This window comes from Onychostoma macrolepis, chromosome 02, assembly GCF_012432095.1.
Source record: "Onychostoma macrolepis isolate SWU-2019 chromosome 02, ASM1243209v1, whole genome shotgun sequence".
Classification (NCBI taxonomy): domain Eukaryota; kingdom Metazoa; phylum Chordata; class Actinopteri; order Cypriniformes; family Cyprinidae; genus Onychostoma; species Onychostoma macrolepis.
This window is the reverse complement of record NC_081156.1, coordinates 20551376-20572226: the sequence shown is the minus strand read 5'-3', so window position 1 is coordinate 20572226 and position 20851 is coordinate 20551376. Positions and strand designations below refer to the sequence as shown.

At 36.7% G+C, this 20851-nt stretch overlaps 1 protein-coding gene across 6 annotated transcripts; it reads right to left on the bottom strand.

Annotated features, from left to right (window-relative positions):
- Window positions 1-3047: 3047 nt before the first annotated feature.
- On the bottom strand, window positions 3048-20804 carry ankhb (ANKH inorganic pyrophosphate transport regulator b). 6 transcript variants are annotated; one of them, XM_058744672.1, is made up of 13 exons: window positions 19965-20804; window positions 18518-19056; window positions 15678-15894; window positions 14307-14425; window positions 13321-13404; window positions 12846-13016; window positions 12514-12648; window positions 11878-11970; window positions 10723-10818; window positions 8879-9008; window positions 7795-7918; window positions 7598-7697; window positions 3048-4388 (listed from the first exon to the last, which is right to left on the bottom strand). In XM_058744672.1, exons 2-13 carry the CDS (start codon window positions 18611-18613, stop codon window positions 4248-4250), a joined length of 1506 nt encoding a protein of 501 aa, XP_058600655.1. In that variant the 5' UTR covers window positions 18614-19056; window positions 19965-20804; the 3' UTR covers window positions 3048-4247. The 6 variants fall into 6 exon arrangements, with proteins under 6 accessions (XP_058600655.1, XP_058600672.1, XP_058600684.1 ...); XM_058744689.1 differs by having other exon boundaries at window positions 18518-19053; XM_058744701.1 differs by having other exon boundaries at window positions 18518-18749.
- Window positions 20805-20851: the final 47 nt, after the last annotated feature.

The following is a 20851-nucleotide window of genomic DNA, read 5'->3' as shown; positions in this document are numbered from 1 at the left end:
ATTCATGCGCCGTTCCCGCCAAATGTGCAGGGCGTAGAAAGAGGAACACAACACAAACTTGTTAGTTTCTTGTTAGTTGTTCTATTAACACATAACTGAATGTCAATTTATGCAGCGATGAAAAAAAATCCTTAAGATGTGACCTTATTTAATGAAAACGATTTACACGGGGTACTACTTGTCATCGCGGATTGTTCCGGGGCGGAGCTTTGATGAAAACACTGCATGAGTTGTGCATGATGATAAATCCGAGAATCTACAGAGTATAGTAGTGTACACCAGAACCCAACGCCTCTTATTGACACAATTTACAAGTGCTGGGTGTCAGAAGGGGTGATTTCATATGAATGTATATCACAAAAATGTATCTGTTTCATAACATAAATCCACAGACATCCTAATTATCCTAAATAATTATTTCTGATAATTACATTAAGCACTCTGACGATTATTTTTGAGAATGAGAATTATTTATTGTAGTTTATTGTTAATTAATGCAGTTACTGTCGTTATTTGCGTTACAGTAATGCTGTGATGTACTACTTAGGCGATGTTGTAATCATCATCATAACCATTATTATAAAATAAATAAAGATTAGAGTCCGTTTTATTACTGATGATCAAAATCAGATCAGTCTGATATAGTGTTTGATCTTGACCTGATGAATGAAGGAGCAAACGTTCTCGATTCTCTTAGAAGTGGTTAGTGCTTCCCTCTGGTGGCTATCTGTAATAAGTGTCATAGGATTGAACTCAAATTGAGTGATATTAATTATTATCTGTCTGAGACAAACACTGAGTTTATCGGCAGTAATTAAGCTTTTAAATTGAGTGTTAACCTATATTAAGCAGGATTCATACTTAAACCGTTTAAGAGGATTTTAAACTTATTTGTGTCTTGGGACCTAATTCTAATCTTTTTAGGATTTAGAATTGTTGAATAAATGTAGGCCTATATTGATTTAATTACTGAATTTGTATAATCCATAATAATCCTTAATTGTCTTGTGTTTAAAATATTTCATAATATATTGTATAGGCACAATAAAATAATATGTTTCAAAGCTTGGAGTCTGTAAGATTTTTTTGATATTCATAGTCTCTTATGCTCACTAAGGCTGAATGTATTTTCAAAAAAAAAAAAGGAATATTGTGAAATATTATTACAATAAATACTGGTTTCTATTTTAATATTTGAAAATGCTAAAAGGTCATTTATTCCTGTGATGGCAAAGCTCCAGTCTTCAGTGACACATGATCCTTCACAAATCATTCCTGATTTGGTGCTCAGGAAACATTTATTTTTATTTTTCAAACAGTTGTACTGCTTCTTTGTAAAAAGCTGCATTTACATATTATTTTTTAGGATTCTCCAGTGGCCGACAAGCTCAGAACAGACCAAAAAAAAAAAAGTTCTAAGTCCTCTAAAGCCATATTGATCGTTTTTGTTGTTGTTTTTTAATTCAGAAAATAGTGCAGTTGTGGTTACTATTCACTTTTATTCACTCATTTTATGCAATGAATATTTGTGTGTGTGTGTGTTCCACAGATCATAGAGCTTTAAAAAAAAAAATTGGGGTGAGTGAGTAATGAGGATATTCTATGCGTGGACTTGGTACTTTTCATGGCATAGTGACGTGTGATATATGGCTTAGCACATATTCATCAGGCCCGACTCTCTCGCACCATCCTTCTGAGAACCGACAGGTCTGTTTTACTACCAGACATTCAACTCGACCCGTGTTCCCTTAATTTGCAGAATGCCAAGGGCCCATGTTTAGTCATGAGAGAGGATCCTGGGTGTGAGGGAAGTGGGGAGGGGAGGGCTTTTACATTGGGGTTACTATTAAAGGTTTTTGTCTCAGAGCCAAGTGTGCGCAAGGGAAAGCCTGACCCCATGGGAATGCACTCTACCATACATAGCGTTGGACCATCTGCACTTTATCGTGGGTGGAGGCCAAGCATTTCTCGTTAATCACAGCTCATCACATTCACACATCAGATTTTTGTCAATGTCTACCAAGTAACATGTTAAAATATATCTCAAAAGGTAGTACATACAGTAGGGGAATATAGGCTGATTAAGGGAAATAAAATAAACTGGAACACTGAATCAAGTTGAATCAAACATCAGCTGGTTCAGGCAAACATGAAAACTCTGTCATTGTTTACTCACCCTTATGTCATTCTAAACCAATAGACATGGCATTTTTTCTGTAAAACACAAAATAATATATTTTGTAGAATATTTTAACTTTTTATGACCATACAATGAAAGTCAATGGGATCCAAAATAACACTGGACATTTTTGACTTTCATTATATCAACAAAAACACTTCTTCTTTCATGTTTCACAGAAAGAAATTCATATAATTTTTGAATGACATAAGGATTAGTAAATTATGACAACATTTTTAACTGAACTATCTCTTTAATGCTTTAGGTATTATGAAATTATAATTAACAATGATTGTATTGTTATTTTTATTATTATAACAGCAAAAAATCTAAGAAACCTATTAAAATGTTAACTAATAATGTTTGATCAAGTTTACTAATGTTAATTAATTATCATTATATGTATATATTAAATGCTGAAAAATTGTTTTTTGAACGAATTTAACATGATCGTAAGATGCTACCAGAAGAGACATTCCCAGTCTTATGGGGTTTTAATCAAGATATTGCCTGTGTGTGCACTGCCCTCTGATCACGCGCAGAGCGCATGCGTGCTTCAATCCCTCAGCTGTTAACGTCCAGGGTCTCTGTGTTCAGATGTCATGAGTGTCAAAGTTGCGCGATAGGGGGCGTCATTTCACCGATATGAAATCGCTGTATTCGCTCTCATTTTAATCACATTCCAAATGAGGTAAATTTGATTTAATTTAGTTTCCTATTAGTCAGACTCCATATGCGTGACATTTAGAGCATAATTTGTTCCGTTTTCTGTGTTGCAGACTTCTCACCAACTGCAGCAAAAGTGACAAACACACTCTTACCTTCATTTTAGTAGTAGACAGAACACAAGAACCTCACCACAGACCACTTTAAACCACATTTTCACTGTTTAATGAGAGGACTGAAGACTTCTGAAACTGTAATAAATGTTTCTATCATAACTAAGCATTGTCCAGGAAATCTCTAATACAGAACAAGCTCAGCTAGACTTCACTATAATCTAAATGAAACAAACACTGGCTTAAAACATCCTTAGAAGCTGTGTATCTTTGTCCCATGGAGAAACCTGAAAAACAGCTCATTAGGGAGGGATCATTATTCAGACTTTATATTACTTTAATATTTTCCATCACGAACATCCTGAGATACAAAATGAATGCCCAAAATAAATTAAGATAAGACAAAAAATACTTCAATAGACGTAATTATGAAAACACACAGTCCAATTCTTTCTTTTCCTACAATATACAGAGTTCACAACATCACCCATACAAAATGTATCATATTTTATACACCTACAACATATGGTATTTATATTTAAAAAAATAGGTCCTCTAGATGACCCATAAACTTCAAACATTTGTCACTCTGAAACTGTTGTTTTCTAAGATGTCCATCAAATTCATTCTCAATTCCAATAAAAATCTGTAATATATATATTTATATCCTCTGTTGACATTTCTTGTAATGATAAAAGCCAAAAATAAAAATAACAATAACATGTTGAAACTGTGCAGTAACACAGGTCAGCGCCTCTGGACCTCAAAAATCTTATCAAGTCTGTCCTTTCTGATAAATATTAGAAGTAAAAAAGAAGAACAACAAACAGAAAATACATTCCAAGCGGATGATGTAATTGCATTTAGTGTAGTCTTTCCTTTGAAGATTCAAAACGTGTAGGACGGCAGCACATTAAAGATCAGCATACAGAAAAAAATAGCAGTTAATGCACAACATTGCTTTGGTACAGATCAATATCTTCACTGTCCTGCATCAGAAAATAAAATCTCCCGACGGCAGCTGGAAGACGCATGTACGCATTTGTATGTCAGCGTGTGTACTGTAACATAGATATGCTGCAGCAGACGACTGTAGTCTTGACGACTGATATCTAAATCTCCCTCTGTGTTTATTTGAACTGTGTGCACACTGAAAAGGTGAGCTGGGCTCTCGCTTCGGCAGGAGGGAAAGGCGGCAGCAGGGGACAGTAAGCAATAAAAACACTGCCCGAGAAAGCAAGAAGGCCCTGATTCCCACAACACATCCTGCTCAGCCTTGAATCCACTGCTCAGTCTTCCTCCAGCTCTTCCTCATCCTCTTCTCTCAACTCCACAATGTCGTCCATGCGGCCCCCGGCCCTGACCTCGTTCATGGGGGCTGAGTCCTCCCCGTCGATGGTCATGTCTTCATCAGAGTCTTTCTTTTTCTTCTGTGTGGGCAGAAAGAAAAATGCTAATCATCTTTCCCCAACGCACTGGGCTTCATTTATGAAACACAGACCAAACTAATTTAAGTCATTCATAAAAGCCATTATTACATAATTTGTTACACTGAAGTGTGATAGTTTAAGTAAGAATGGTTTACAAAGGTTTTTCAATGAAATATGTGTGGTGGAGTTTGTAAAATTATAATTTAATTTAAAAATCAAAAGTTAGGTGTGTTGTCACGCTATATGGAGTTGTGAAATCATATAATTTAATGGGATTTCAGTTAAAGGGGTCATATGACGTTGCTAAAAAAGAACATTATTTTGTGTATTTGGTGTAATGTAATGTGGTTTAAGGTTCAAAAAACACATTATTTTCCACATACTGTACATTATTGCTCCGCTATGCCCCGCCTTTCTGAAACGCGTCTTTTTTTACAAAGCTCATCGTTCTGAGAAGCGAGGTGTGCTCTGATTGGCCAGCTATCCAGTGCATTGTGATTGGCCAAATACCTCAAGCGTGTGACGGAAATGTTATACCTCTTACCGTATTGTTATGCCATGTCCCGGTGCGACAAGACAAAAACAATAAAACCCATTATAAACGAGGAATTTGCTGCAGCAAGTGGGGACATAATTGCTGATTATAATGACTTATACTGTCTTTTTACGCGCCGCAATGTCTGTTGTGAATTTGTGATCGGAGAAACGACAAACAACAAACGCTACTCGCGTTTGAATAGTTAGTGGCAAATTCTTTAAATATGAAAACATACTTACAGGCTGTGAGTCATAAGTGCCAGACTGTCCTTGCAAAGTTGGAATTGCCCCACTTTATAGAAACAGCCTTTGTGCACAGCTTGCATTGTAGGCTACTCTCTCCCAGGTTCAGGAAATAGTCTTCCGTAAAATGCGCTGCACATACTCTAATATTTGGGTTGAACTGTTCTGGAACAGCATTGTAAATACAACTTAACCACTGATTTCTAGTTGTGTCCTCTTTTCAAAGTCCAAACAAAGTAGTTTCGCTTTCACCATGTCTCCAGGACATGGTGCCGGCGGCAGCAACAATATTACAGCGAGAATAAAAATCATACCCTCTTTCTTTGCGTAAACATTTGGGCGGTGTTTTGCAAATCTTCCCACACAGTGACACAGACGTGGGGGCGTGTTTAAATGAGGTGTTTTAGGGGGGTGTGGCAGAGTCTTAGCTTTTATAAAGAATATCTCTTTAGTTTTGAGACTTTAGTCTTTGCAACTTTAGGGATCTTATCTATGCACACACAGCTTGTAACACTCCAAAGAGAAAGGAAAACTTGAAATCGCATCATATGACCCCTTTAAATTTCATGAAATAACTAAAATGTAAAGTGTAACGTCAAAGTCTCTTTAAGACAAGTCATGTCACTCGACAGCCATCTTTGAAACGCCTCTTGGGCATCCAAGTGCAGCTCCTATCTCTTTGAATGGGGAAACATCAAATTGTCCAAAACTGTTCACTAAGCTTACGATTAAATTTCATATTTGAAAATCACCAAAGAAATCTGACAACAACTATCATAAATGTTGTTTCTTTTGTTCAAATAGCATTATAAAAAGCTTATTTTCCAGGCTAGATCAGGCAGTGCGCATGCGCAGTCCTAAGCGCACATCTCAGAATACTGACTGTTTCTATAGCAACCGGGACTTCTAACGGCAGCTGCAGTGACGCGCTGACTTTACCAATTAGTGATTGGCTCTTTCATTCAGAAGGAGGGGCTTCCTGCGATTGAGCGGCCATATTGAGCGTTGCATTTTTCCCCCATTCAAAACTATACGAGTAACTCGTTGTGGGTATTCCATAGTCTTGGGTAACGTACACTGCTGTTTAAAAGTTCACAAAATTTTTTGTTGTTTGATGTTTTTAAAAATAGTCACTCACCAGGGCTGCATTTATTTGATCAAAAGTTGTTAAATATTTCAATTTAAATTAACTGTTTTTTATTTTAATATATTTTAAAATGCAATGTATTCATGTGACGGCAAAACATTTAGTGTTCGCATGCTGATTTGGTGCTCAACAAACATTTCTTATTATCAGTGTTGAAAACTGGAAAATGTGAAACATATTTTCAGGATTCTTTCATGAATAGAATCTTCAAAAGAATACCATTTCTTGAAATATAAATCTTTTGTAATACCATCAGTGTCCTTACTGTCATGTATTACCAAATTAAGGTATCTAGGCTGAATAAGTAGTGTATAAAAACATGAAACCAATGCTTTAACAGACAACTACACTATTTAATGAATTGCATAAAATTACAACAATTAAAATATCTGCCTCCATATAATTAAGACAAATTTATCTCAAACTGAACTATATGGGGGAAAATATTTTTGTTCGGAGGACACAGTTCAACAATTTGGTTAATAAAACCTACCTTCATGATATAGTTGACCCTTGCCTTACATGTTAGTGTGTTTTATTGTGTTTAAAAAAAAAAAAAAAAAGTTTAGTTTGGAAGACTGAAACATTGAACTTTGAAACCAGCATACAAAACCACTGCTAGAGAAAGCACATTTATGTAACTGGACTTTTGACTCAAGGCCTTATATTTATTAAAATAACTGGTCACACTTTATATTAGGTGGCCTTAACTACTATGTACTTACATCAAAAAACAAGTACAATGTACTTATTGTGTTCATATTGTATTGCAAAACACTATTGCTGCTATTGAGGTAGGATATGGGTAAGGTTAGGGACAGGTTAAGTGGTATGGGTAGGTTTAAGAGTGGGTTAAGGTGTAAGGGATGGGTCAACAGTGTAATTATAAATGTAATTACAGAAATTAGTTACAGATGTAATTACATATAGGTATTTTTAAAAATATAAGTACAATGTAAAAACATGTATCTACACAATAAGTGCACTGTACCAAATGATTAATTCAAATGTAAGTACATGGTAGTTAAGGCCACCTAATATAAAGTGGGACCATATAACTACCCTCACTCTCCTGTATGTGCATGTGCATGTGCTTAAAATAAACAATATACTACTGAAATTAACGTTTGTAGATTCATGTCTGTGGAGTAGCCACAGCATCACACTGATGTATTGTTCAAAGACGCTTGATTGAATTGTTAATTCTCTTTTGTTGTATTCACATCAAACAGAAAGCAGTTGTATCATAAGAAAAAACCTACAGCCTTCTGTGTTATCGTACCTGTTTTCGATAGACATAGCATGCTGCGATCGCAACCATAGTAGACTCCCCAAGGAAACCAGCCAGCAGGGACCCAACACCAAGTGTGGCTCCATGTACCCTGCACAAATTAAAGCGCAGAAAGCTTTAGAAATCTAACAGATTTTATTATACAATATGCTTCAACATGTGAGTACAGTCAAGCACAACACACTTACCCCATGTAAGGCAGCACTATGAGACTGGTAATGAGGACAATGATGCGGAGGACAGAGCTGGGCGCCAGGACAAAGGTCTTCTTCAGTGTCATGAGCCAACCAGTCAGGTGAGCACGAATTGTCACTGAAGATAAAAAAAAGAGCATGCAAAGCTGGTCCTCAAGCAATCATGTGAAAACATATTTGACATGCCAGTCATTGCTATCAGTACTGTTAGTACTGAAGTGCAATTAAATTGGATGATACTGTGATGGTTCTTTCTCTCTCTCTGTAGTTTCTGTAGGCCTGGAGGCATAGTAACTGAAGCATGACCACTCTTGGCCTTTGCCTATTCAAAAGGCATTTTCAAAGAGCAACTGGTCCTCCTAAGACTATCTGTCTATTTGATAATGCACTGCACATCAGACCCCGAATCATGCGTTTTTGTTTGTCATGAGAAGCCCTCAGATATGCAGCTACAGAACTTTACAGAAAGGCCTGCAGATTTCCACAGAATTTGACCATGGGACATTCACAAAGTTCAATATACACTACTATTCAAAGTTTGGGGTCAGTAGGATTTTTTCTTAAAGAAATTGGCACTTTTATTCAGCAAGGACACATTAATTTGATCAGAAGTGACAGTAGACATTTAAAATGCTACAAACATTTCTATTTAAAAAAAAACGCAGTTTTTGGAATTTCCAAAGAAAAATAAAAGAAAATCACAGTTTCCATTCAAATATTAAGCAGCACAACTTTTTTAACATTAATAATAATAAGAAATGACTCTCGAGCAGCAAATCAGCATATTATAATGATTTCTGAATGATTATGTGACACTGAAGACTGGAGTAATGGATTCTGAAAATTCAACTTTGCCAGCACAGGAATAAATTACATTTTAAAATATTAAAATAGAAAACATTTATTTTAAATTGTAAAAATTACCGTATTTTATTACTGTTTTTTTACTGTACAAATAAATGCAGCCTGGGTGAACAAAAATAAAAACCAACCCCATACTTTTTAAACAATAGTGTATGTCCTGTGTCTTAAAAAAAAAAATGTTTGTTTTTACGTAAATTGACTTAAAGTGCAATACCTGGAATGGGAAAGAAGGAGAAAATTCGTAATGGAGCGACACACATCTCAGCAAAGGCATGATCTACTCCAATGATGTCCACCAGGATCCTCTCAGAAATGTGTGGCGCCCAGAACACCACAAAACAGAGCTGCACAGAGAAAGACACACTACCTGAATGGAGCCATCCAAACATAACATAAGGAAGTAAAGGAGATCTCAAATTAGGACAATGTCAAAGTAAAGTAAAGTAAAATCTATCATAGTAAAATATAATGTGGTTAACAAGAAGCAGGGTAAACAAAAAAATAGGCTATTCTGGTTATTTCTGTTAAATGGCACTTTGGTTTTTCTGGTTATCTAGTGGAATATAATATCACAGTATACATTTACATACACATTTAGCAGACACTTTTATCCAAAGCGACTTACAAAAGAGGACAATGGAAGCAATCAAAATCAACAAGAGAGCAATAATATGCAAGTGCTATGACAAGTCTCAGTTAGCCTAACACAGTACACGTAGCAAGGGTTTTTTAAAATTACAGTATATAATAAAAAGAAAACAGATGTAAAAGAATAGAGCAAGCTAGTGTTATACATGTTGATTTTAGATTCAGATCACATGCAAGCAAGCATATTATACTTACCCTGTTCACAGAGCTATCAAAACACTATCATTTACACTCATAACTGTTTATATCTACAGTGACTGAGTGGAGAAATGCCTTTGAAATGTGGCAAACAGCACTGGAATGGGAAGTGTGTGCACAGATATGTATGACCAGACATGTATGACCAGACATGTTGGCACAAGAACTCAACACTTGCTGCAACCTCTTAACATCAATAACACAAACCAGCCATCAATGATACATAATTTACAACCAAGTCCTAAGGGTTTCCAGCTTTTACAAAGCAAAATGTTAACACAGAATCTCAATGCCTTTGAGCGATTAATTAAAAACAAACCACAGTATTCATCCATAGCAGTGCATTCATGCAACATTTCATTGAAGAGGAGAACATCTGGGCAAAACTATGTAGTGTTCAAGTAAGAGATTAAACAGAAGCCTTGTTATATGAGTGACACAGACTCATACAATAGCGATTCTTCCTCCATATCGCTGACAGAGAGGTGAAATTATGGCAAAAAAATGATAGCTGTAGTGTAATACCATGAAGGCTTTAATCTAGGTCAGGAAGGGAAAGTCTGACCCTGTTACCGAGGCAGAGCGCATCAATTAATCATTTAGCCTGACTCTAAAAGCACTCAGAATAACAAGACACACTATCCTAATGCGCTCCTTATGGCTTTACAACTACGTGTTTAGTAGCTGAATAAAAGCGTATGGATTTTTGGTTATTGCATCTTAAATTCAGTGGACAAATGGAAAAATTGAAAATCGAATTATAAGGTAACAATGTGTACAGATAAAGCTAGTGTGGGTTTAAATACTATACATGTAGACCAAAGGAAGAAGTTGTAAATGGGAATGAAGCAACAGCATTCATACTACCCATATTCATAATGAATGGAACATACGTTGTTAACGATCACAAATTAAGATTCAAACCAAAAGTACTACAGCAAGCTCTATCTACCACGCTTTCATGTTAAATCGCTTGTTGTATTCCTCTACTGTAAGTTGCTTTGAAAAGTCTGTCAAATGAATAAATATATATGCAGAAAGAAATCTCCTCCTCCTGATTGGCTAAACAAAGAATATGACCATGGCCCACAGTCACAATAAACTCCCACAGCACCTCTGAACTCGCTGAACTTCAGTAACCGCTGTTACCAAAATATGAAACAAGTGTTATTGAAGCCAGATGGCGACAGAGGAGAATGTGGATGAACTTACTGTTATAGAAAGAGCCAAACAAACAAAAGTGAAGCGCCTGATGTGGGACTTTGTCACAACTGTACCACTGTTGGCCAACTTGTTGCTTGGGTTATTCTGGAAAATAAGAACAAATACAAAACAGCAGATGTCAAGAAAGCAGTTCATTTCTTCTTCAGGATAAGTTTTGAGCATTTAGAATCTGTAGATCAACAAAAAAATGTTTTTAAAGAAAGCAATATTCTTATTCAGCAAGGGTGCATTAAATTGATCAAAAGTGACAGTAAAACATTTATGTTACAAAAAAACCCTATTTTAAATAAATGCAGTTCATCAAAGAGTCCTGAATAAATGCAGCACAACTGTTTTCAACATTGATAATAATAAGAAATCGGCATATTACAATCAATTTCGGAGGATCATGTGACACTGAAGACTGGAGTAATGGGGGCTTAAAATTCAACTTTACCATCACATGAATAAATGACATTTTAAAACATTAAAATAGAAAAAAAGTTCTTTTAAATAATAATAACAACATTTCACAATGTTACAGTTTTCACTATATTTTTGATCAAATAAATGCAGCCTTGATGAGTATAAGACACTTCTTTCTAAAGCATTAAAAATATAATACAGAACCAAACTTTCTTTATCTTCATCCATAAAATTATTAACTACAGTTGGCCAGACACCTGCGGCCAGAGAATGTCCCCTCACTTCCTGAAGACTTCCTAATTGTGGATCCTGCTGATCCTTTTTCTCAGGCCAAACATCCATAAATAACAGCACACTACTGTGTGCCTTTTTTAATTACAGTCTCTGGGACTCTGGCTCCATGAACCCACTCTATTTACCCAAAAAATAATTGCTTTGTCATGAAGTAAAACAAGATAATAGACACTGCAGTATTAGCACACAGAAAAGGTGGAAGATATAAACTAATTTTGTCATCCCTTCAGGGTACGAGTTAGACAGTGTGGTATAAATAAAAAGCAAATAAACCACACTGACTCCTTTTCCTGATTCCTCAGGCGGGATACTGGGAGGAGAAGATGGAAAGCTGTCATTTTAACTTAAGTATATATGCGGAGGATGATTAGTATTAAGGATTCAGAGGACTGTATGATTAAGGATTAAAAAAGTGTTAGTTTAAGGTAAAACAACAACATTAACCTTGTCAAATGCAGGGTAAACAGCTCTGAGTTCGGTGAGCCATCCATATGGCATATGACCCACTGGATATGTTGCTGTGAGAACTGCGACAGCCTGGAAAACAATGGTGAGATGATGGTAACATTAAACACCCACAATTTCATCTGTTTATAATGAATGTTTCTATTGTAGCAGAGCTGAGTGACGTAAAATATTTATCAGATTTATATTTGCATTATTTTAATTGCTGAAAACTATTTTAACAGTTTTAGTTTACAATAACAACTGTTTTTATACACTGGATGCATAATTAAATATACACTATACGTGCAATTTCCATTTCTGTAGTCCCAACTAAAATCATAATTGTCACAATTTTTATTAAAGTGCTGCTCTGTTTATACCTGATGACATTTTGAAATAAAAATAGATGTCAACATAGAAGATATAAAACAAAAATGTTCCCCCATCCATCTCTATTTATATTTTCATAGCAAGAAAAGCTGAATTTCATTGTGAATGCATTGCTACATTTAAGGATTAGCTGAATATTCATACATATGCTGTATCTAAATGACTGAAAATAATGAAAGTGACTATAATGTGACATCTAAATACTGTAAAAGTATGTGTGTTCTTGCCATGGGACACACTAACCTCTGTGGCAGCTGTGCTTCCTTTCAGATCCCGTGACACAAACAGGTTGACGATGGGTCTGCTAATCCGCTGTGTAGCCAGGATGAGAGCTAACGGCCACCAAAAGCTTAGCATCTTTTTAATAGTGGCATCACCCTATTACACAGAACGAGTGTCAGTACATAGTTTTAAGATTCTCACAGGTTTGATGTGGCAGAGTAAGGAGAAATTAATATTGAAAACCAATAAACTTACAAGTGTAGTTGTGATACTGAGCAGGTCAATATAGTGAAGGATTTGCATAGTAAAATACCACTTAGTTGAACAGGTGTAAAGAGAGTCAATGGACATACCCCAACCTCAGGCCCACTGGATTCTGGGATGTTGTCATGAATGTTCCTGTAGTAACCCAAACCAACGATCGTGAAGCGTACCAAGGCGCCCATATACAGAGAGAGGATTGGGATCAACAAGGGCTCCACACACGCCAGGTGACTGTGGAGCAAAATAGCGACAAACACAATCTAGAGAGAGAGAGGGAGAGAGGCACAACCGTGTAACCTGATTACAATGACAGTGATAAATATAGCCGCTCTTGTGGCACATACAGACTATTATTAATTCAAACCCAAATACATCATTAATAAAAACAAATTACACCGTGACTATGATAAGCACAGACACATAACCCATTATCTTTGCCTTCAATTATCTTTCATACACAACCGTATTCACATTCTCATAAACATACCGATACAGAAAAAAAGAGTGTAAGAAGACATCATAAATCAAGCAATGAAATGCTGACTTGATGAATCTGACACATACCTGTGCAACAACATCAGAAATAGACGCACATCCCACCAGGAAACTGTGCTTGTGCTTCAGAAGGATTCCGGCATGAGTCCAGGCCTGAAACCACAGATATGAGCTAACTGTCACAATAACTTACATAATACAATACGCTAATCCCCTTAATGAATAGAGAGAGATAGAACAGGGACCCCATTACATATTAAATGTAAATCTGCATATTATATTAAATTCTGGGTGTATTTTAGTCCTATGGCACCATATGCTATGTTTGATACTATATTGATGGTAACCTTTCAAAGCCATTAAAGCATTATTCAAAGCCATTAAAGCATTATTGAGAGTTTTATATTACAGTACACATTACTGTAAAAAATTCGTAACAACAGCAATATTGTGAAAAATATGTTTAAAATGTAATTTATTCCTGTGATTGAAAAGCTGAATCTTCAGCAGCCATTACTCCAGTCTTCAGTGTCACATGATACTTAATATGTTGCTCATATGTTGCTAGTTCTAAACAAGCTTAATATTTTTGTGGAACTCTTATTATTTTTTTAGGATTCTTAGGGAATTTTGCAGAGCTTTAGCTTCTTAATTTTAGTTTCGTTAATACTATATTCTTCTTTAATGTAAATTTCCATTTTTTCACAAAAATCGCCAACCCCCCTGCAGTGCCACATTTCATCCTCTAGGGGTCATGGACCCCCTGTTAACTGGGTCCGCTCTCTCGAAACTTAACACTTTAAACAAAACACTACTGCGACTTAACCTCCATTGACAGGCACAGGATGTTCGCGTGGGCTGTTATTCATCCAAAGGAGCTTGATGGGTTTCCAGGTCTGAATAGGCTCTGATGCCTAGCCTTACCACGCACGCTTACACACACATACTCTCTGCCATCTGTGCCAGGCAGGCGAGCCAGATCTGACGGTCACAGCAAGAGCACATTATGACATTACAGCTAAATATCCAGGGTTGAGACGTCACGATAAACTCACCATGGCGTCAAGTAAAGGAAAAGCAGCCAGATAGAGAAACGCCTTCCGGGTCTTACTCCCCACAGACTCATCCACATGGTGCAGTTTGTTAATGATATAATAGCCCATATTTGTGTAGGCTAAACAAGTACAAGTGAGAACAAGATTAATATGTATTATAGTCAATAATATAATAAAACATAATATTCAACATGATGGCTTTGCTGCCAAAAAACATGCAAGGACAGAGAAATATAATATAATATAATATAATATATGACATGATGGCTTTGCTGTTAAAACTAGAACAAATAAAATGCAAGGATATAAAAGTTCTAACCTAATAACAAAATATATAATATAATATAATACAGAAGTTCTCGTGTCTCCTATTTCTCCTGTGTTTTTTCCCTTTTCTCAGGAATGTGTGCAGTGACGTGATCCAAAGATGGATGACACAGCTCTACCAAACTCTCTGACTGCACAAACGACCATAATATGTCTGAGACCACACTTAAGATGATGGATAGTGTCCATGTTATGCCAACACACCATAACTTCTTCATTTAAAAGCACATCATTACGTATGGTGGACAGGTGGTGGCTTAGTAGTTAAAAATTCATGCCTTTGAAGGTGCTGGTTTGTATCTTATATCCCTCGGGGTTACATTCTTTCTCCATGTACTCATAGCAGTAACTGCCATATGGGCACTGCTGAGCTGCTGAAAAAGGTTGTGATTTCTTGCTTCATATGTAAATGGCTATTTGTGTAAATGCAAATGTATTTGAGCTAGAGAAACTGACATATTCATGGTAAATATCCTAATTTTTGGATTAGATTGTATAAATACACCATTTCATGATGACTAAACCATTTTTAACCACATCCCACGAACTTAAGTATTTGTAATTTGGTAAATATGGGTGGCAAAACTTATTTCCTGCTGAGTAGGAGTGCAGTATTTTGCACAATTTGTTTAATGACAATATAATCATAGAGGGTGAACAAAAATCCGAAAATAAATGGTGAGTTACCCCGGTGAGTTTGAATAGAGTTTGTTTGAGAGACGCCTCTCCATTCACAGAGTACACAGAACAGGCATGTAGTAACCTGGCAAAAAAGCACTTCAGTCAACACAGCGGATGAGACCGTGCTTGGAATAACATGTTCCTTTGTGTAATGAGTTTTTTTTCCCCCAGAGAATGGATACATCTGCCGAGATGAGTGGGGTTTGAGTGATTCAGACCACTTGAGCTAAAAGGAGGTCCTTCTCCAATCATAACATTGCTTACTAAGTCTACCACCATGACACGTTTGTTTGGAAAAGTGCAAAACGAAGTGTTCCCTGTACATTTAGGCAGTGTGAGGAAATAATAAACTGGCAGACTGACCAATAAGAGTGTGGAAAATGATAGCCACGGTTCCTGCGGCGACCATACAGAGGACTGCCTTGGTTCGGTCCCGTTTGCTGTTGACAAACACCAGCCCTACGTTCTTGAAATCGCTCATAGGACCAGTGAAGAACTTCATGAGGGAGTAGGCCAGACCATAGCTGGCCAGCATTTCTACCGCATCCTCTTTAACTGTTGCAATACCCCTGTTCAAAGCCTGTAGAGGAAGAGAGAAATTATAAAAATGCATCCGAATCCATTTTTTTTTAGCATTGTACAAGACGGGTTAGTAGAGTGATTAAAAAAAAAAAAAAAAGGTAGACAAACCCAGATACAGATGAACCTATTGTAAATCTACATGAATCCACACTAAATCTAGATTTAGGTTTGTCTAATCCATAATCTAATTTCTGATGTTGAGGGCTGAATTGAAAGGGTGATAGGACAAACTATCACTCCTCATGCGATTCCTCTACACAAAGAGGGTTTTATTCCCAAGATATACAACACTACCCCTGTATCAACTGACTAAATGCTTTTCATTGCATGTCCCCTAGAAAAAGATCCAGATCCAAGCACCAGTTTGCTATATTGGACCACTAACCCGGAATTTACTCTTAACGGTGTTTCTGTCTTTTAAAGCCACATATGTGCGAAAATACAAACTTCACAGTGTCACAATGCACCATGTGGCAGATGTCTAAACACGATTAAGCCACAGTGTCAAGCAGAAAGAGGAAGACTTCATGGACCTTTCTTGAGAGAAACACCTGCAAACTGTGATCAGAAACAAGAGCCATTGTAATCTTGAATAATGTGGAGCTACAGTAACTACAAATCATCTCAATGATGACTAACTGTATTACCAACAATTTTACAGCTTTGTCGTCACATGCCAGAATATATCCCCATCAACACATGAGAAGGTGATATGGCAATGTGTCAGATGTCAAACCTGTTGGAAAATGCTGAGATGTACATAAGTTCTACTTGCTCTACAGCTGTGGGTGTTATTGCATTAATGAATAAACTTTTCTGCCCTGTCCTTGACTCTAACATGGTGGCACCATTCTGTAATACTTGTTGCAGGAGAAAAATGCTTATGTTTAAATCTTAAGATTTCATTTGGATGATACAACAGTAGATAGTCAGTCACAGAATTGATACGAAGCAGCAAGACCTGTACAATAACAAATAAAGTCAAAAGTATGTGTGAATGGAGGGTTCTTCTCCTTATCTGCTGCCTTCTTCTGACTCTGACTCTTTGTCTGCCACTTCATCTCCAACGCCTAAGAACAATGTGCAGTGAGATAATGATTGTCTGTTACTGTGGGCAGACAGGCTCTTAGGGTTCCTGCTCACATTTCTTCTGTCTGCCGTTAGTGATTCTGAAAAATTAATTTGTATCTAACAAAAATCAAATGGCAGTGTTTTATTCCAGTTTTCCAAAAATCAAATGAATTATTCAGTGTAGTGAGTTGTGTCCATCAAATCCATTCTAATTTCGAAATATCCTAATTTTATCTAAAAAAAAAAAATTAAATAAAATAATTTGTCACTTTAAGGAATGAGGGATTTTCATCAGCAAATTTAATTTCCTCAACTCTCAACTGCAAGAGAGAGTTGTTTTGAGTTGAGAGTTTTTAAATTTTTTTTATTAAAGATAAACCGATATTTCATTTTATGGGCAATACCAATACAGATATTTTAGTAACACTTTAGTATAGGGACCAATTCTCACTATTAACTAGTTGCTTATTACCATGTCTATTAATAAGCTGTTTATTAGTACTTATAAAGCACATATTCTACAAGTCCATATTCTACATGCCTAATCCTACCCAATACCTAAACTAAACAACTACCTTACTAACCATTAATAAACAGCAAATTATTAGCTTATTGAGGCAAACATGGTTTGTTAATAGCGAGAATTGGACCTTTAAAATAAAGTGTGAGCGATATTTTTTATGTCAGGTTTTCAACAACCAATATTTAAAACCAATTTGAAAGTTTTGTTTTTGCTTTTGACAAAAATTACTTTTTATTACACCACAAAAATAAAACAATACTTGGATTATTATTATGTAATTGAGATACATATTTCATACTGGAGAATAAACTACTTTAATTTAAAAGTTTTATAATTATCCAAACAATATTATTATATAATGGTATTCATTTATTTGCACACCTAATATCGAAGAACCGATAACCAATTTAACTGAATAAGGTGAATATCGGAAAACATCGCTTGGTCAAACAGATTACCAGTCTTTCTCTAAATGTTAATTTTCAATAAATTACCTTTTTTTATGAGTTTAACAAGACAATAAATATTTGTTTTTGTGACCAATCCATTTTAGACATGCAATGACTGTTATAAAAACTACTGTAAGCCACAACATTTGTTAATGGTTGACAAAAACAAGGCCAGTTCAGGCAGAGGTTCAGGCAAAATCAGCCCATCCAAAAGTGCACATTCATCTCAGTCAGATTGCTTTTGCATTGTTCAGTGTGACACATGTTATTGGATGCGCTGTATGGCCAGCTGTTGACGAACACACAGCTGATCGGCTCATGTTGTTTGTGATGATGCCTTGTTTACCAAGGGCCGCCGTTTCACTGATTCCTTAGGAAATAAAACACAGCGTCGCCCTAACCAATAAATTACGTGGACAACGCATTACACGTTCACAAGCCACAAATACACAGACCTCTTATAGCGAGGAGAAGGGATGGATGAGGGATGCCATTGCTGCAGTGTCCAGCTCCAAGGATACACAACCAATCTTGCGTCATGCAGCGCTGTATTTAACACACAATTCATTCACACTTGCCTGTTCGCCGAGGTCGATGGCTATGTTGGTTATGGCCAGCGGCACCAGGAATCGGATGAGAGGCCAGTAGTGCGTAAGCGCCGGGAATTTCACCATGATCGCCGGGAGGAGAGCGGCAGCACCGCCAACATCAGCTGCTCGGGTCTGGAAGGATGCGAGGCCGGTCACAGCCCGTCGAGTTCTGAGTGTTTTCTAGCAGAAATCCGCCGAGATCAGGTCCGTCCCTGCCCTCCTACACAACAACAGCATCATAAACAATGATCTGGTGTATGGGAAAATAGGAGGGTCACCAGAAATTTCTGCTGACGGCTTCTCCATTGTTCACCCATCAGTGGAGAGGAAAATAAAAACATATAATCGGCCGCGGCGATTAAGTGCGGCACAGATATAAAGCCGCATGCATGGAGTCGCTGGGTCAGCCGCTATTCTGCTGTAGATGGCCACTCGGATAACTGTACTTAAATCATCATCATCCTTCCTTAACAACACGTGGGGGACGGTCGGCGCACAAAAGCCCCTCCTCTTCTGAACGTCACCTGCTGCGTGCAGAAAAACACAGAAACACACTGCTGAACAATGCAGAGATGTCTAAAATACAGTTCATTCTCAGAGAAGAGCTTGCTAGAGAGGGATGAGCACGGCATAGGGCGATGAAATAGCCGTCTTCGTCCGTCTATCTTACCTGCGTGTAGGCCTACACGTTCATTTGACATGAAATGTTGACACAATAAATAAAATATCAAACTGAGACTTCAACGTTTGACAAAAATTAAGTGGCTTTCATGAATCTCAGTGAAAACCGAACAAAATCTTATTTGTCGGCCAGCAGGTGGAGCTGCAGAGCAGGCAAGTCTTGCGAGGCGCGCTGCTGCCTGACAGACTGTCAATTAAAAGGACCGTTCACCCAAAAATGACAACCATTCAAAGTTTTTAACAAACTGTGTCACTTCCTTCTTTTCTTTGATCAACATCTCCTTTTGTGTGGCTCGTGTACTGAATAGATATATAATGAACAACCGCAACCAAGGGGCCCGAGGTCCATTGGGGGGTCAGAAAACTAAAAAAAAGGGGCCACAGGATGATTTTAAATTAAATAATTAGGTGAATTCTTTCAGGTATTCAAATAGCCTTTGGAATTATTGGCAAAAAAGTGTCCCAATGAACTGAATTCACTATTAATATATTAAAATAATATAACTTTAATCTAATTCAAAATGCTAAAAACAACACATAAACTGATAAAATATTTTCCCCTCTTATCAACTATTGCTTTTTATTGAAGAACATACAATTCTTAAAATATCTGGTATCACATAACAAATCATGGTTAATTAAACATTAACACTCAATTTCTGTTAATAAAAACAACTTTTTCAAAGTTTCATCATTTTCAGCTTTGTCAAAATTATAGTAGAAATGCTGAAAATATCTTATAGCAGGGGGTTACCAAACTTGATCTTGGAGGGCCGGTGTCCTGCAGAGTTTTGCTCCAACTTGCCTCAACACACCTGCCTGTATACCTAGTAAGACCTTGATTAGCTGGTTCAGGTGTGTTTAATTAGGGTTGGAGCTAAACTCTGCAGGACACCGCCCTCCAGGACCGAGTCTGGTGACCCCTGTCTTATAGTGTATGTTAGGGTAAAATATTGACTATTGTGTTGGTGAACAGATGGGGCTTTGAGTCAAATACACAATGAAGTCACATAACTAGCATAATGAAATAAAAATTGTTAGTACAAATCATGAGAAAATATCTACTGGACTGTCATTTTTTTTATTGCCGTCATTATAGATAATTAGTTTTAAATTTCATTTAAATTGCATTCATCCAAAATTCTGCAGCTGCAGAGACCATACATTTGCATAGGTTATTATTACAGGACTGTTTTTAAAGCCATTAATTTTTTTAAGCACAGAACGACTTGGCCAGTCAGAAGCATATAAAGGTGCTAGTAAAATATGCTCCAAAATATTTTTTAGATCTTATAATGCTGATCTTTCTTTCTTTCTTTCTTTCCTTGTCACAATGTAATGTAAACCATACAAGATTAATTGAAGCTGGTTTGGCTATTACACCCCCCAAAACTAAACCTTTTACCAATTGAAAGGTTCATGCATTCATAAACTTCTGAGACATCTCTTCTGGCATTTCTTTACTCCTCCGTCATAAAATTTCATTAAAAAGTTTCAGTGAACAATTAATCTGAGATGGAGGCGGATTGTTGTAGTGCTGCGTGCTTCATCGGATGCTTTATGAATTATTGAGCTGTGCCTGTTTCTCATTTCCTGCCCACGCAGTGTAAATTGCTCTGCAAAGTAATAAATTGTCAGACT

Bases quoted from the DNA above. Each gene is read 5' to 3' on its own strand.
- ankhb (XM_058744672.1), bottom strand. From the start codon at position 18,613: ATGGTGAAATTCCCGGCGCTTACGCACTACTGGCCTCTCATCCGATTC. The intron at 13,017-13,320 runs GTATGTGTCAGA...CTCTCTCTCTAG, and splicing joins TTTCTGATGTTGTTGCACAG to ATTGTGTTTGTCGCTATTTT. The intron at 7,698-7,794 runs GTAAGTGTGTTG...TAATTTGTGCAG, and splicing joins ATAGTGCTGCCTTACATGGG to GGTACATGGAGCCACACTTG.